The 19,107-nt window shown below is 36.1% G+C and overlaps 1 protein-coding gene across 2 annotated transcripts in view; it reads left to right on the top strand.

Annotated features, from left to right (window-relative positions):
* The window catches only part of DACH2 (dachshund family transcription factor 2), a 331,997-nt gene extending 314,743 nt beyond the window's left edge, over positions 1–17,254 (top strand). The window contains exons 10-12 of one of the 2 annotated variants that reach the window (XM_026101310.2): positions 435–554; positions 3,810–3,875; positions 16,358–17,254. In XM_026101310.2, the coding sequence (XP_025957095.1) occupies positions 435–554; positions 3,810–3,875; positions 16,358–16,395 (224 nt within the window). In that variant the 3' untranslated portion in view covers positions 16,396–17,254. Of the gene's footprint in view, positions 1–434; positions 579–3,809; positions 3,876–16,357 lie in introns of both variants that reach the window. The other variant, XM_026101309.2, reaches the window with a different exon arrangement.
* The last annotated feature ends 1,853 nt before the right edge of the window (positions 17,255–19,107 follow it).

The raw sequence follows: 19,107 nt of genomic DNA on the forward strand, positions 1-19,107 counted from the left end.
GGGAAAAGGTTAGAAAGAAGGGTAAGAGCTTTGTTTTGGTTTCTGAGGACTTACATTGGTATCGTTGCTAGAAACGAGTTTAAGCCACTGATCCACTCAAACTCTTGCAAACTGTAAGCTGAAGCCAGTCCAAATCTGTGAAGTCTATATAATGCAAACCATTGGCCTGATTCTGATACTTTCAGATTCTGATCATTAGTGTGAACATGATTTAAGATCTTTAAAGTTACAAGATCTAAAGCCCTTTCAGATTGTTCATTGTTTCACAGCAGGATATGGTTTGAGTCTTTCTGTTTTTATATTAGACCCATGCCAGAGCTTTTTGTCTTGAGCTAGAACTGGGCTTTTAAACATTGCACATAAACTCATTTACCATCTCCATTATATATTAACTGTGCTTTAACAGCCATTCTTACAATACATTTACATTTCAGCAACAATTCAGAAACGCTTGAAGAAAGAAAAAAAGGCAAAGAGAAAATTGCAGGAAGCTTTGGAATTTGAATCAAAGAGAAGAGAACAAGTGGAACAGGCACTTAAACAGGCCACATCAGGTGACGGTCTCAGGATGTTAAATGGTAATGTTTTAGTTGGCCTTTCACAGTTAACTTAAAATGATGTTTAATTAAGTGAAAAACATAAGATGATGCACAAAGCAAATTCCATTATAAGAAACACAGTCCTTTGCTGAAATAATTAAAAATCTATTTCAGGACATGTGCCCTGGGTCATGAATTAAACAAAAAATAAATAAGTCTCTAACTAGAGAAACAGATAGAGCAGTTTACATAGGCATCACAAGAAATGCTGAATATATTACCAGAGAAATCTGTTAAAGTGCTAGCGGAGACAATGCGAAATTTGGTTCTTATGAGGTTCTCTGAACTCTTCTCTCCAAGCAGACTCATTCTTAGAGCAGCTGAGCTTCATTTTAAAAGCTGATTGTCTAAAAGCTGTTTGTTTGTTGAACCTCAGGATCTAATAAGTTTGTTAAATAGGTATCAGCTTTCAGAGCTGACTAGATTTCAAATACTTCCCAAATATCCTTGTGAAATAAAACAAAATCAGTTAATTTCATAAATAGGGTGATTATGTTTTGGATAGTGAGAGGATTCACCTCTCCTGCTTAACATATTTCTGACCAAAGTTGAGAACTGTGGTGTGAATCTTTAGGAATGAACCTAGTTGAGTTTCAGGTAATTTCAGGTTCTCTAGCTAAGGTTTATTCTGTGCATGTCTACCCTGAAGTCTCTGCAGCCTTATCCAACAGAGGCTTATGAATCAGACTTACATTGCAGTCTCTGCTGCATTTGTAGGTCATATAGTCTTTAAGTTACTTCCTTCTACCTAGTTTGGGTACTGCTAGGAAGTGAGCCATAACATAAGCAGACTGCAAAAACTCTGTGAACTGCTGAGTAAAAATAATCAGTTTAACCTGTCCTGAGTTCTTAGTCGTGAGGGCTATCCAAATTGTTTTTTAAAGTTAGGGCAAGCCTTGTACACGAACTGCCATTGCATCACTTTGCAATGGACTTTTTGAGTCATGATTTATCTAGAGCGCCTAAGAGATATAAACTCTTTAACTGCTAGAGCAACATCTTACAGAGGCATTCTCATCTGCTGGATTTTATAGTCCAGCATATCACTGTAACCAGAAACCGGCTGGCTTTTGTTGATGTACTGACAGTGAACTGTAGTGATTCAGGAATGAATATACAGCTTTCAGCTGTGCCGTGATAAGGGACAATGACCCAATAGCAAGGGGTTGGACAGAGCCAGCAGTAACCTTTTCGGCCACCTCCGCTGGATTGGAAAAATGCCCGAATTAGATCCCACAGACATAGCCAACATCCAGAGATGACTCGGAAAAAAATAAAAATCCTGATTTCTATAAGGTCATTGACCTAAGTTCTACAATTGATGGAAAGCACTTGCACCTCTCACTCCCGTGAGGAGTACTCAGTGGTTCTGAAAGCCACAAATTAAAGGGTACCGACATGCCGGCGGTGTGATTAACAGATCTTTGCATCTGCTATTGTGGGCCTGGCTGCTAACATTTTGATTTGCAGGCACATTCAGGTAGTCATATATATGTTAGTGCCTGCAAGAAGCTGATATTTACATGCTAATCTGATTGCCCATGCAAATCAGGTAGCTCATTAGCATCTTAATCCACAATTTAATTGCAGGTACAATTTTATGACAACAAAATGTGAAGGACTATTCTGAATATTTTTAATTTAACTCTGACTGTCTGTCTCATTTAACAGATGCTGTTATTAGTTACAGATGACTTTGTCATTTTACATATATACAACATGTACTTTAAAAGGTTTGAAAAGAAAGAACATTTCTGGAATAATAGTTCAATGTCCTGAATTTTCCTTCCAAACAGAAATCTGAAAACGGCAAAGCCTGTGTAATAGCAGTCGCTTGTAATTCTATGAGAAAAAATTACATCCACCAAGATACTATTTATTTGCCCATATGTATTTATAGGGCTATATATATATATATATGTATATATATACATACATCACATATATTTCATATACACATATACTACTAAGATATTATTTATTTTACTCTTCTATGTATGGAATGTATTTTAATCTATTGCCCTGCTTTTGCGTAGAGTTTGGTGGACATTGTAGCATGGCCAGCAAAATGTTCATCTTTGCGATAGGTACTGACATATCCAGCCAGAGCGGTGAAAGAAAGTAGCAACACAGTTATTCCCTGCTTGAGAATGTCCAGAAGAGACTTCTCAACAGAATAACTTTTAAACTGTACACACAGCTCCCTTTTAGGTTGTTTTTTTCTCCTGCTGTAATTTCTAAGTGCTGTATTGTAAGGGAAGCAGATGTTTCTCCAGGATTCTAGGTGCCATGGATTCAAATCACATACCCTTCATGCTAATCCTTGCTGGCACAGGGTGGATAATGGCATCTGTTATAACACCCTGGGGTGTTTGAGGCCCCCCCAGCAAGGACTGTGCATACAAAGGTATTATCAATATGAAATTAAATAGTTCAAAAGTGCATATCATTATGAGACTCTTTTTCAACTTGGAAAAAAGCATAATCCATTTTTGAAAGCTCTGGAAATGTTTCACATACTATCACACATGTAATTTTGCTTTGGGTAATAAAGCATTCTTACAACATCGTGAGCTCAATCTTTTAAATGAAATATCCTACAGTCCCTATTTATATTTATTTTATATTTATTTATACACATGCACACACAAACATGTAAACAATCTGAGTTAAGAAGTTGGAAGAAAAACAGCCAGAGGCTTTTGTGGCCATATGATATACAATATTATTCCCTAGAATATTTTTTAGGACAATAATACAAAATATAACCTAAGAGCTGATAATAATATCATAGCTTTAACTCATGTCATCAGCATATATTGACAGGCATTGGTTGTATTCTTTAATTTTTTATTTTGAAGATATATGGCTAGGAGAGTCCATTTAGTTTAATATTATCACAATTTAATTTCTACTTTTATTTTTCATATGTCAGATGCCCTCCTTCTCCAAAAGGGAATTATATTGACATATTGTTGATTGTTTTCTGATCAGACGAATGTGAAGCATGTTAAAAATAACTCACTGTAAGACCAATAATGTTTCCACATTTTTAAAATGATTTACCGCTGAAAACTCTATGAAGCCTAAATGTTTTATGCAAGACCACATAACTTGGAGATCACCCCATTTTGCTATTCACATTTTTCTAAAGATGCATCAGAGAAGGACAAAGGGAAATGCATTAATCTTAGGTGTCACATTTTTCAGATGCTGGAATCCCAGATATGGAAATAGAACACAACGGAACCCAACATGACAGTGCAGCAATGCAAGGTGCAGTATATACCTCATCCCATCACATACATGTTATCATAAGCCATATTAAAAGTAAAATGAAATACAGAATGTTTTTTTCTCTCTGTTTTCCTGCTTAAAGACAAACATAAATTAACTTTCTATTAATTTTGTTTTCCTGTTCAGCATAGAAATTGTTTGTAAGATCAATATTTTACAAGATTAGGAATTAAATTGGTTAAATAGAGACATGAGACTCGTATTTAGCTATCAAATATATGGGCTTAATCCCAAAGTGAATTTATATATGATTTATTTTCTTAAAATATTTTAGCTCTGCTCCTTACCTTCCTACCAAGATCATAGGTGTTTTCAAAAAATACATAAACCGTAGATGTTGGAAATCATCACTAGGAAGGCAAATATTCAAGACTGAAGTTCTGGAATGCTTAAAAGAGATATTAGTTATGCATTTAAATAAATATGCATGTACTAAAAAGAATTAAAAGAATACTGCTGAGCTATAGAGAACTCCATCTCAGGTTTTGCTAGTACCAAAGCTCCCAGTGCAGACTCAGTTCAGCACCTTTTTGTATGTATTCTTATACAATTACATGCCTTTTTCTTCCAAAGGGAGTCCCCTCCATAAACTGCCAGTGCAAAGCAGTGATAATGTTCATGTGAAGCGCAATTATGTAGTACTCCATTTTCCTCATTGTTCACTGTAAATACAGAACATTCATATATTGCCTGAGTGCTTGCCAAATATTCGTCAGTGCATTCTAACTGTAGGCCTGGGAAGTAAGAAGTTGTATAATCATTTTATAGAGGGGGAGCTGAGATACAGAGATCTTAACATCAGATATTTCCATTACCATTGGAAGCCTATTTGAGACACCCAGAAGTGGATTTTTCTGAGTACAGTAGCGTTTTCCCCAGCTTTATGTGCTTAAAACACATTGCTGTGTTTTGACATTGACTACAGTTGTGGTGCTTGGTTCTCCTGTAGATCACATCACAAGGTCTCATATACTGGGTGCTTGCTTCCAGAGATAAATAATCATCTGTGAAAATATTTGTTCTAAACAACTTGAACAACGTAACATTGAAACTTTCTGAGTTGGGAGAAGGTCCAGTTTTATAGTTTTGGTTTTCTACAAAACCAACCTTTTCTCTCTTCAGTCTTTTGCCATGTTCATTACACAACATTCAGTTTCTGCACTAGTTTATAAAGCAGTCTGAAGACAGCTGCATGTTTCAGTATAACTCTCTCTCTTCTCAGAGCCTTTCAGCCTTTGTACTGAATCATGTAATTGTTATGGGCAAAAAATAATGTGTGTTTAGGTAACTACAGATGTTCCTCTTTGTGTAGACAGAAGAGGACTGCAGTAAGAGTATACACAAAAATACAACTTTTTAGCATTTCTCAACTGTTGAGGGCTTGTTCTTCCGTACCTATTAATTGGTCTTTTGTCATAGTTCGGATTATGTAATTTCTGAGTTCAAACACCTGCAATGACAAGAAAGTAAGACTGTCCCCTCACTCCCCTAGTCCCTCAGTCACAACTGCACCCACAACTCATGTTGGGCAGCAGGGGTTGGACAATTAGATCATCAGATCCGTCAACAGAGCATGAGAACATGCTCTGTCCTCTTTCCTGCCACTGCTGCTTCAGCTGAACATCTCCTCAGCCAGTGAGCCCCAGGCGTTCTGGTCTCTCCCTACTAACTGGTTTGTCCTTGACAAATTCCTTCTTCCCCCAGCACCTAGCGCCTGTCATTTTGGCGTGTAAGTCCCCATCTCCCCATTGTGACAGCTAGTCATACCATGTCCCTCTTTCTCATATTGCCTTCCATACCCCCCCCCACCCCCACGCACCCTGCAAGGATTCCTGGCTGCAATCTCTTTGCTCATCCATATCCATATTCTTATATCCCTATCTTCCACAAATCCAACTGTTAGATTGGTCTCTCTTTTCTACCTCTACTCCTCTTCTCTTTGTTCTTACTCAGTGTCTTCTTTCCAGAAAATCCTTGTTTCTTCGTATGCCTGTTTCTTTTTATCCAGCCTGCCTCTGCCAGTCTCATCATTTGTACCCCGGCTCTGTGTTTGTCCTGTCCTCTGCCCTAACTCCAGGCACACTGTGGCACTTCCTTGCTAGTCTCACTTTTCCACACTTACATCATTTGAATCAGGCTGCTTCCTTTATCATGCTCTAGACCTAGGAGTATGAAAGAGAAATTGCACAACTGAGTCAGCCTACAGCAACCCAGTCTATACTGCCAAGGAAAATCAGTATTCGTCAGGCTTGGATAGTGGATGTGCAGACAATGTCATGAGGCCAGAGTCTGAAGTCTTTCCATGTATACAGATCATAATTTTACCATAGGTTTTGATCTGGCTGAAGGGGATGAAGTCCAGTATTTTGAGTCCCAGATGCAGCAGAGTGATTAGAACCACTTTTATTGTAAAATCCTGAATTTTTTCTTAGTCTTGTTCTTGGAAATAGCTGACCATTCTGGTTAAAACTACAAAATCAAAGTTTAAAAGACATGTAAGGAGCAGGGCTTCGTAACGAGAAATGTCAGGCAATCTTCATCAAGATGGTTCTGTCACCTGTACAGGAAACCTTTCAAAGATTTTTTTTCTGCTGTTTCTGTTTCTTGTGTGATTTTAGGTTCATTTACTATGTATTACAAAGAAGGAGAATCACAATTTTACTTATTTTATATACATCTGTGTATATATGTGTATATATACATGTGAATGTATGTGTATATTTATGCATATCATTAGAGGGGTGCTCTAAACATTGCAGTTTGAAAATTTTTAGTGCCAGAAATAGTCAAAATTTTGGATAAGCACTTGAAACATGCATTTAAATTTGATAAACAAAAATATTCCTAACATTTATGATGCTGTTTATGATACCTGCAGAGATCATTGCTCTTCCCACAAAGAATCTGAGAGTCAAAGGTGCATCTAGAGTGAATCTAGTAAAAAAAAAGGAAGTTAATTTCTTAATTTCCATATTTAATTCAGGAAAAAAGCAAACTGTTAGCATTGGCTCAAATCTGTCCACTTTTGCAATCAAAATGATTATAAATAACTGTGGGGACAGTGATGCCTAGCCACTTCCAACTGCCTTTGACTTATCAGAAAGCATTGGAGAACTTTCCTGCACTCCCTGTAGTCTGCTGATACGCTCTTGCTACACTTCAGTGGCAAATCGTGTTTTGTCTTCACCACAGTAATGAATATGTACACAGACTTCTCTGACAATTTAAACATGATAATCCTGCTCATATTTAGAAGTGTGATGAGCTTAGCCAGTTCTTTCACAAAGCATTCTCAGCTGATAAGGTTTCTGAAAAACTCCTATAAGCTTGTTTAGATTTCAAAGCGTTTCTGTCCTGTAGCACCATCTACTTCATTTTTCTTTATGCTGATACTATAATATCTTTGTATTCTATTTTCCTTTGATTACAGTTTTTAAAACTTGACAGCTACTATCGCCCTTTAGTCTTCAACAATTTAAACACACTCCCTTCATTGCCCACTTCATTTGCTGGCTTTGTTTTTTGGGCATTGGGAGGAGCGAGGGTCAAAACATGCAACCCTAATACAAAGCTGTTTTCAAGCTTTCAAAATATCTCTCTAGTGCACAGAAAAAAGCTTTAGCATCAATGCAGACCTTTCTTTTTCTGTTGTCAATAGCTCTGCTGGACAGAAATCTATCATTCACACAGTGCCTTTGCTTTGAAATTCAATTAGTTCCACTGCCAGTATCTCCTTAAGATGGTTTAAAGGAAAATTACAAAAATACTGCACAACCACCTTTTACAGTGATTAAGTCGTATCATATTTTATGCTCATTTCTTAAAATGATTTTATTAACACAAGCTGTTCATATACTGCGATTCTGATATGCATTGTAAATCTTTTCCGTTAAGTTGATTCATTTTCTCTATGCTTTGTATTTTAATTGAACTGAAAATTTGTGCATACAATACTAACACTTTTTCTAACTTCACGGTCTAATACCTTCCATCTTCCATATACCTAGTCTTCTCATCCAGCATAGCTTAATCTGAGAGAAGCTTTTTAGCTGACAAAATAAAAAAGTAATAGTTGCTGTAGTCATGATGCCCCCTGCATTGTTGAGTACTGAAGGAGAGGGCGATGCATGCACACAGATACCCTTCTGTTCTTGTTTCCATAACTCACTTGTGGGCCAGCAAGATAGTGCATCAACCATTTTATCAACTAATCTCCGTTTCACATAAAATAAACATACTGGGTGTCATTAAGTGCACCTTCAGATCAATGATTTTTGCAAATGACATTCAAGTACCATTCAAGTAGTGCATTTTTGCTGATAAAAGCAAATTAAATTAGCACAACTACAAGTGTGCTGATAAAAACTAAAACCGAACAGCAGCACCATTAGCTAACAAAGTAATATTTTCTCTTTACTGCTTTCTGCCATTTAGTTATTATCCTATTGGAAATCTAATTATAATCCTTTTACTCCCTAGTCAAACTTCACAGTTTTTGCAAGCTTAGCACTGACAAGTGATTTCATTACATTTGATTGCCCGCGCCCAGATTGACTTAACTTCACTCCGAGACCTAAAAGCCCTCTCAGTTTCTCAGATTCCCTGTTTGCACATTACAGCAACAGCTCCTTTAATTAATTAGCATGAACAGCAGTAACATGAACTGCTGAACAGAAAATAACATCATTTTATGATCGCACGGAGACTTCTCCTTTTGCATGTTTATACCTTAGTTAACTTTTGTATTACTATATTTCATTGTTAGGGGATATTGGAACAATCAGCAAAGCAATGTTATCTTAAAATTTTAAAAAATAGAAGTTACCATAATACTTGATGATAACAACTTACAAAAAAATAAAAAGACTCCAGATCTCGGGAAAGAGACATCAGCATAGTAGGACAGACTTTTCGGAGGAGAAATCACGGTTCAAAGGAAACTTGGTTCACTGTACATGCAAGGGGAGGATACGGGTTTGTGAAATAACCTGGCAGTTTGTGAAAGATTTAGCACAAGACTGTCAGTAACTCTGAATGACTTTTTTTTTCTTTATTATTTGTTTGCCAAAGGTGAGGACTGCTTAAGTTTGGAACATACCTTGTTTTCTATTATGTAGGCTTAACATTTTAAAAATCATGGCCCCCCCTGCTATATTTTTTCAATATTCTAATATTACCAGTCTGTTTGAAAATCCAACCCATAGTAAAAAGGGTGGAAAGGAGACAGAAAAGGAAGCTAGTGTTTTTAAGAGATGTAACCTCTTCATTATTTTATCAAATTATACTTCCGAATGCTGCAATCCCACTGAAACCAACCACTCCAAGGAATTTCAGCGTGCTCTACAACTGTAAGAGACAAGCTCAGCAGCCTGGAAGTTACAGCGCTATTTTTGCTTTCACTGAAACAAATATTCAAGCCATTCCAGTTTTAAATAAGAACAGGACCACCACCCTGTGATTAGGAACTTTGAGATGGGCTCCTTCCTCTTCAATTTAAACAAAAACCTGGTATTTTCCCTGTGAGGAAGTCCTTAGCTAGCCTGTTCATTTGAGTCTTAGGTCTTCTTCCTCCTGTCCAAGCCATGTTTTATCGCTACTGCATGTCCTCCTCTGGTTGATATGAATTATTAAACCTCCAGTAGTTAGTTACCTTGTGCTGTGTCATTTTGCAGAGTTTCCAGAAACACTCTTTAGAACCCCTTGGCCTCCTGCAGTAACTCTTATGCAATTACCAGACTGTCATACTCATCCATGCATTGGCAATGCACTAGCGAAACCTGTCTCATTAGCTGCTAACCGAAAAAGGCTCTTCTTTAGTCACTAGCCATGAGATTACAGTGCTAACACACTGCATAGCTCTCCTGCCTGTGATACAGATGCAGTGCTTTAAAAATATTGGTGTCACTGATCTTAGTCTGATTGTACTTTTTATGCAGAATGTTTTTAGACTTTATATATAGAGACACACATACATATGAGGGAGGAAGCTGAGATTTTGTGATTTCCTGGAAACAAATGATGGGGAAAGGTTTCCCCAGGAGACTACTGAGTGTGAAGGTCCATACCTTTCTATTCTTACAAAGGGCTCAAACATTTACTCAATAATTCAGTGTCCGTAGGCTTGAATATTTCCTAAGCAGGAATTGCTATGTTATCTCCCTGTTTACTCAAACTGACAATTGCAATCCAGCATCTGCATAGTTTGTATTCAGTGAACAAAGTATAGTCCTTGACTATCGTTACTCATTATAAATCCCGTTTTATGTGCAAGTTATCAGGTTGGATTCCACAAGGATGTGGAAATACTTGACAGAGTGGAGTCAATAGTCCTAAGCACAAAATAAGTGGGGGAAAAAAACCAAATGCCACATATACAGGAGGATGTAACTTTGAAATGTAAGGTACTACAGGTCCTGCCTATTTTGTTGGAATAAGCAGCTGCAAAGAGAAGAGGTCTGGTAATGCTCTCCCTGAGGAAGAGGTTAATAAGCTCATGCAGTATTAGACATCAGAGACTGCACATCTGCAAGGGTGGAAAACAGGCAGTATGAAAGAGTGCAAGAGATTAAAAGAAAGAAAACCAAACTTCATTAGTACCACAACTCTCGGAAGCTCTTGTTTACATTTTTATGTTAGTCCAGAGGAAACCATACACTACCCACAGTGCATTAGTTTTTCCTCTTTCATTATTCAGTTTGGAAATATTTGCAAATAGGTGGAAGGGAGAACTTTTGCTAGAGAACACACAAAGCGTGCAAAGAAGTCAGTTTTACTCACTCTTGTTATTCTACTGACTAGCCAAAAGTGTGAGACCCTCTATAGTCTACAAAAAGCCCAAGTGCCAGCCAGGTCTTTTTTTTTTTTCTCATGGTAGTCAAGGGATCACCTTCTGTATTTTTCATAGTTGCTATGGTCTGTATCCCCCTAACAAAGGTCTGGATGCAGCCACCTTTCAGGCCAGTCAGAATTTACTGGAAGAGTTTTTTGCAGGATTTCATCCACAATAAAAGCTAATACAAACTGTATTCCTTGAAGTTTCCCCCTTGGAAATAAGGGATGGTTCAAACCAAGTAGCAACATCTTTGTCTTTTAGATTTAATGTTATGGCATTATATTTTCTAGCATATATTAATTGTGTCACTGTTGCCAAGCTCAACATGGATCTGATCTAACTGAAATGCTGACTCTGTTTACATAGCATAGTAAGGGTGGAGAAGGCTGCTCGTGTCCAGTCACACTTACGCTGTCGTCCAAGAGCATGTGGGTCAGCCCTTTGAGTGGAAGCTGTACAAAGCCTTTGGGATTATGTGGATTTGAATGTGGCTGCCTTGCTCCCTCCCACCTAGTTTTCTGTCTGCAGAACTACTACCACTCTTCAGCAATTTAGGCCAAAAAGCATGGGGAGAGCTGCTAAAATAAACGTTAGGTTAGAGCTGAAGTGGGATTTTATTATCTGATCTACACTACCCATATTCTCTCCAATGTGTATTGTTGGTTTTTATTTTTTAAGTTCCATGAATAATTTACAGTTGATGAAATTTATCCTTATTTTCTGATTATGGAGCAGATCTCAAATTTCCTTCCTTTCTCCTCCAATTTAAAGTGTTCTAAAATTATTTGAACAATATTGTTTAATTGTAGCTGGTTGGCTACATCAAGTTGCTTCACTTCCTTGACTGGATTAGCATTACCAGGGAGTTTTTCTTTATGAAAATTGCGAGGAAATTTTATTTTGAAGTACTTTTATGCAAATAGAACTGTATTACTAACTCAGAACAATGACAATACAAACAAAGCCTAGTAAAATAATTCAGAAAGCTCAAATAGATGTCTGCAGATTGCCCTGAGAGCAAGGGGGGAAAATAGCCTGAAAAAAGAAAAAAAGAATAGAAAAACATGAATAAACATAGCAATTGCTTTTGGATTTGTCTTTTATACAGACCTTAAACCCTTCAAAAAAACCCCCAAAAAACGAATGATGGTATGGTTAAAAGAGAGCACCAGAGATACATGTTCTGAACTAGCAACTCAGGGAAGAAAACATTATCCCGAGGGAGAATTACAGTTATTAACATAGGCTTTGGCTCACAGAGAAATTGTGAGATCTTTACTCATGTTATACATTGTGAAGGGGAAAAAAACCCTTTCTAAAATGTCTTGCTTATTAAGCCAGTCATGCATCTCACTGTAGGTTGTAAAGCAGTATAACATGCACAGGGGGCTCATAAGCATATTTTAGTGTTAGGGAATATCATTTATACAGTTTTTATATTGTCAATATTACCCCTAGAGAATGAGATTATGCTTTAAGCTACTGTAAATCTACACTTTTGCTCACCTTTGTATAATTTCATTTTTTAATAGAATGAAGCCCACATAAATGAATATTTGATTAAGGGATAAACCTAATAAAAGAATACATTTATTGCACACAGATTTATTCAAATCTTTGCTATATAATACAGTAAAATGCTATAAAGTGGTATGTAGTTTGCAGGCAGCTACACTGAGAAGATAGTGAATATTCTTCAAAAAGATGATTTTGACATCATCCTATTGTATTTTGTGTACAACTGGTATCAAAGATACTCTTAACGCTTTAATTCCTCATAGGTGGCTGGTGTATGACATTGTTGATGCTAAATTAAGTTTATTGCACAGCAACAAAAATGTATTTTGATTTCTGGAGATTAATTAAGAGCTTTCCAAAAAAGGAAATACTTAACTATGCCCTTTCTGTGTATTGATCCATAGTAGCTCCTGGGTAGCTACACTATTCTAGGGCTTTTGTATTTAGCTTCTCTCTTAGAGGTATTCGAGATACCTTCATTCAGCTTTTCTTGATAAATAAAGGGAATATGAATGAAAAACTGAAACCTGTTCCAAAGTTTAAATAGCCGGTCCATTCAGAACCACCCCACAATACCCTCAATGACTGTATCTTGTTTCAGTTTGAAAAAAAATACTTTTTAAAATAACATAAAATACAATTTAAAATATCAAGAATTAAAAAAAAAAACTTAGGAAACATTTAACTTCGGTTTTAGTTAATCTTTAAGCATCATAAATATATGGTGTCGTATTTATGGTATCATCATTTACCTGGCATCATAAGGCTGGTAAATGGAGTTACGCCTAATACTCCATAGCTTCCCCAAAAATTTCATTCCTGCTGTAACTTTGGCTTCACCCCTAAGTAAATTACGGTGCCAGACATGGCTGAGGCACACGCAGATTTTCCCCCTCCGGCGCCAGCGAGGGAAGCATGCGCGCGCCTGTGGGTGCGGTGGGGGAGAAGGCTGGGTGGTTGCAAACATCCAAAGTAACTTCTAAAACTGCTGCATTGTGGGTTACTTGAGGTCATTAGTGGCCTGATGAAGTATAACCCCTGAAGTGTGCAATGACCAGTAACCAACATGCATCTTTGCTGATACAGCAATCCAGATGAGCATTGTACCTGCTGCTTCACACCTTCCCTTCCCTGTATGTGTTTGAGAAGAACTGGCTGAATCCGTGGTAGTGTTGATCTCCAAATACACTTGACTACGTAGAGGTCAACTATTGCTAATTATTTGCAGAATAGTGGGGAAGAGAATCACAGAATGTTACATCCTGTCATTTTATACAGCATTTCAAGTGGCTGAATAAAGATGGCTTTTTAACAATTTTCAATCCACTTGCTTGGGGATTTGTGAGAAGGGATTTGTGTTCATGGCTGTAAAAAGGCATGCACTGGTTCTTGCTGGCGTTAGCAGTGCATGCTTTTCAGAAACTAGATGTCATAGACGGCAAGTCTTTCCATTTTGTGGGTTTTTTTTTTTTTTCCCTAATAAGCTGTTGGAAGGATTGTGACTGACTGACTGTTCTAACACCTTCTAGAGTGCTTTTAACCTGGAAACATCCTCAGCACCTATAAATTACCAGCAGATTTTAAAAAATGTGTTTGTAGGGGTAAGGGACTATTCCATTATATCTTGTTTTACTAATCCCAGAGTAACTTTTGCAAATAACTCTTATTTTGAATGCACGTGTGGATTCCTAATCTCTAACTTGTGGGTTCCTAATCTCTTATTTGCACGTAGAATCTAGGTCACCCAATGTGGTACTTTAAATGTGCACACATACATGGTCTCTCTGTCTTTCTCTCTCTGTATAAATATCAAGCATCAAACATGGTATCAGAAGATGCGGCTGATGCCTAATGGCCTTTAAAAAAGTGAGTTATCTATGTCACTTCTGCTGACATCCATTACTAATACACTGACTAATGCACTAAGCAGTTTTGTAAATCCCACACAGTATAGATGGTTAGTCAAAAAGATACTTTTGTAAATCTGGTTCATGATCCCAGCTCCTCGAAGAGAGTAGACTGATGGGTATTGGATGCCTTGTGACCTTTAAGGCTTTGGCCTGCTGTCCGGGAAGACAGCTACTTGTCTGCAGAATGCAGAAGTGGTATGTTACCAACTCACACGAGAGCTACTGCAGTAGAAGTTAAACCTTTAGGATTGCCTGTAAATATAGACTGTATATTTCTGTGATTTTTCGAGGGCAATCACGCTGACCTGCAGATTCTCTCAGTAGCTGCTTTTTTTAGAAGTACAACATTAATACAGGCTAGATCATATACAGCCTGCTATGTAAAAAGCTCGTGAAAATTCCTAATAACTAGAGAAAAAACAAAAAAGAAAAAAAGCGCAATGTTCAAGATTTACGTTTCTCCTTACCCCCTCCCTCAAGTTTAATATTTGCCCCAGTAACTCTTAAGACAATAATTTTAATCAGCCAAAGGCTTGAAACTAATTTTAGTCATTTCTTTGGAGGTTCCCATGCTCCCAAACATTCCTCCAGAGATGTTATGTCCCCAGCTCTTCCTGATCTTTATTCTTGTTTACATCCAAAATACATATTAAATCATCTCTGTTTGGAGAATATGAGCCTCCTTAAAACCATGGAACATTCAATTACTAATTAGCTGTTTCCTGTTCCTAATGAAGTGAACATGTCGGATTTGGATTAAAATTCAGCTACTGCTCTCCTCTGTTTATGGTTCCAGATGTTTTTGTTTTATCTAGGAGGTTACTTTGACAGCTACTGCTAAATGATAAATCACTCATATTATAGCTGAAATGCATTTTGAAATTGAAATGTGGCAAACTTTGAGATTGCTCCAAGGATCAGTGTCAGTTAGCAGGTCAATACTTGTTCTTTCCTTATGAGTGTTCAGTATTGGCATATGTAAAACAGTAATGGGATAGATGTCAACATTATACAAAATGCTTCTCAATATTATCATTTTGCTATCATCTTCAAGATCAGTACTTGCAGGTTTAGCTTGGTGAATTCATGATTCATTGCATAATGAACAAGAATATGGATTCTTGTTAGCTTTCATTTCTGTGTTATTTTTTTCCCTGGGCTTAAAGTTGCTTAATGTGAAAAATCACAGTTGATAGGTACTATAACTAGGAATATTTTTTATGAAGGAAATAAGTGGCTTTCTACTTGTTTCCCTAAATAAGGAAAAATAATTTGCAAATAAATGTGGAGGTTTCTGAATGAAGGAACAGTTTTCCAAAGAATAGATATTGATTTATTTCTATTACATTTTTAATGCAATGTGATTTTATTTTAACACACTACTCTCTAGAAGGTTTTGTGCATGTATATTGGTATGTTGCAAAGCTTATCTACAGCTGATTTCCAGGTTACTCTATCTTATGTGCAAGACATCACAGGCTGCCTTATGAAAAAAAGAAGAAAAATGAGTGTTCATTTCAAAACAAACTGAAAAACATGTCATAAAGGAAGAAAGCCACAGAAAATCCAAATCAAAATATTTATAGTCTCTATTAAGCAAATGCTGGCTGGCAAGTGCCCTGGGAGGCAGGATCAGCGAGTCCCCTGGGGCTGGGGGGCTGGGTTGGAGGGCAGGCAGAGCCCAAAAGGGGTTTGTCGTGGGAGTGTGACCCTGCAGCTCAGGAGGGTGGCAGAGTCTAAGCAGGGCACACAGCGGGGATATGCATGAAAGTGGTTCTTGTAAAACTACATTGAAATGGAATAGGTGTGTTAAAAACCTAACAAATAACCCTTGAAACATTTATTAATATTGCAAGAAACTATTGTAAATTTAGCCCAGACAAAAACTAAGTGTCTGCACCCATACCATCAAGTTAGAAGGTCATCAGTGCTCTGATAACTAGCTCATTTCTCTGCGTAACACAGACCAAATTCAGTTATCTAGGGCTTTACAAGGCTTTTGTCATCAGGTGCCTCTTTTTTCAGATGTAAAACATATTCACACAATGGATCGTTTATATCACTTGTAGATATAATAATCTGGCTTGAGGAAAAAAAAAGTACAGAAACAGATGAAGGAAACCTGCCTAAGTTGAAATTAATTATAACATGCTTAAGTATGTCATTGACCTTTATTCTTCTCTTTTTTTTTTTTCCTCCAGAAAACAGAACATACATCAAACCTACTATTATGTACTGAAGGAAACACCTATTGTTGAAAAATGTATAATGATCACTATTTGAAGACTATATAGTTCATGAAAAACATCCCTTCAAACCTTTGATGCCTTCAGTACTGTGTGAAGAACAGGATTTGTAGCATGAAACTTGAAGGACAATTTCAAGCAATTTACTGTTGCTGCATCGAAAACTGCCGTATTGTCATTAAGAAATATTGAGACTTTTTACAAGCTTACCATACCAAACCAAGCCTGTTGCAACAGATCATTTTTAGGTCCCAGGAGATAGAAAGGAGTTTTAGTATTTTTAAGCACATACAGGAATTATTCCCCTTCCCTCCCCCCCCCCCGCCCAATAACTTTTTTTTTTCTAAGGAGGTAGCTATTACTGTATAGCAATGGCACAATGATTTTAAGCCACAAAGGTCCTCACTGGCTGTACATCATACAAGTCCAGTTTATCACTGAAACTGTTCAACATGGAGCTGTTTCGATTGTGTTTATAAATTAAGCTTTGTTTACTGAAGCAGATATTCGATATATATTACGTTTTAAAAAGAAATGTGTGTACATTTTTTAAAAGAATGATGTAAAAATTGTCCTTTCATTAGATGACCAATTCAAAAGTGTGAGCTAAACCCTAACAGCTGACGTAATATGAGGATTATAATTGATGCTTTTTTATGCTCAGTTCAGCTTGGCTTTTGGTCTTTTAAGATGAAAAAAATGAATATGCAGTAGAGTGTTAGATAATGGAAACTTTTAAGTATGGTTTCTCTGTTGTACCATATTAAGTTAAAGTACACATTCTTTGTTAAAAATGTTCTTGCTAAAAATACAGTATTAAAATTTTTTTGTTTGACTTTGGAAATCTTTTAAGATTTTTTTTGACTGTGAATTCCCATAGTTATTGTACTAATACAAAACAGAATTTTGCACTATTAAAAACACTTGAAGAAATTACTTAATAAAGAGGGTGGGTTGGTATTAAACATTTTTCTAATTATTGCATGTGAAAAATTCCAAACTTTTACTTTAAAATTAACCAGAACATTCCTTTTTAAAATAGGTGACTGAAATCTGATTTGAATCAAGTGGAATTAGTAATCACATGTTCACTCTCTCATGCATGAGTCAAAGGCGCAAAGCTTATTTACTTACAAACTCATGTTTATATGTGCATGTTTATATTTATACACACCAACCTGAATTAAATCAATACAATTAAAATATTATACATATATATGTATATATTCTATTGGGAATATATTTCCCACAAATACATACACACACACATTTATAGCATTATAAATATATATAAATATATATTTAAATATATATATACACTATATATACACTATATAGTATATATATAGTATATATACACTATATAGTGTATACACTGTATAGTGTATACACTATATAGTGTATAGTATATATACACTATGTATAGTGTATATATACTGTATACAGTATACATGTATATACTGTATAGTGTATACACTATATAGTGTATAGTATATATAGTATATATATTTAAATACATAGTATATATATAAATATATATACACTATATATATTTAGATATACCTATTTAAATATATATACACTATATATATATATTTAAATATACACACACACATGTGTGTGTGTGTATGTGTGGCCTTCAAGATTTCATTTATATTAATCGCTAGATTTTTTTCAGTACGAGGTCATGGTTAACTGACTTTAGCTAACTTTGAAAGTGTAGTTTCAAACTCTACAATCTGATACAGCAGAAAAAAAATATTTTTTTTTCCCCTAAAACATACATTTTAGCTTAACTAAGTATTGGTTCAAGAAAACATGATGGCCTCTGTTTTACAGGGGATCAAATTAATTATCTGAAGAGTCCACCTGGCCTTTCAATGTACAAATGTGTTTTATTCCATATTATTTTCATTGCAGTCATTCTAATAACTGCAGTAACCACACTGCCTTATCATTAAACAATCAAAAAAATTAAATGATACCAGAAAACAGATGCACTTTAAGTTGCAAGTGCTACTGCACTCCTCCTAAAAACCTCAAGTATGGTTAAAACACTGCAGCATCTGAACTTAAATTCGACATTGGATTATTTATTAATTTTAGATTCTATTCCATCTAGATTCTCTGAGATGAGTAGATCTGACTTCTAAATCTTTTTTTTTTTAAAGGACTTGTAACATTCCTTGGAATACTACAGTGATTCTGAGTAAGTGGCTGATTAATCAAACTCTGGTATTACTCCTAAGAAGTGCAGATCTTGAAGAAAGCTCTTTGATGAATTCTCTAGTATAATGTATTTTATAAAAATTTAACGTAACTAAATATGTTAGTCTTTGAGATGTTAAAGATTTTGCATTTTTATTTATTCTTCATAAAGACAATTTTAGCTTTTTTTCCTCAGTGGCTGATCTACATTTCTTAACCCTGCACTGATACTGGGTTGATGAACACATCATTGATTTCTCATTTGCCCTACCCAGAATAGTTTTAAATGTCAAAAGTACTGGCAAATGAGATTTGGGGAACAGATAAACTTCAGAGACTCAATCTGTTGTTAAGTTCTTATTAGGTAGCTCCTGAAAAATATTGAGAAACCAAGACACTGAGCTTTTTATGCATCAACTCAACCTATTGAGCACACATCTAACTAACACTCTCTTTTGGAAAGACCTATTAAAGCACAGAACAACTACTAAGTCTGG

The sequence above is a fragment of the Dromaius novaehollandiae genome, chromosome 11 (assembly GCF_036370855.1).
Source record: "Dromaius novaehollandiae isolate bDroNov1 chromosome 11, bDroNov1.hap1, whole genome shotgun sequence".
Taxonomy (NCBI): domain Eukaryota; kingdom Metazoa; phylum Chordata; class Aves; order Casuariiformes; family Dromaiidae; genus Dromaius; species Dromaius novaehollandiae.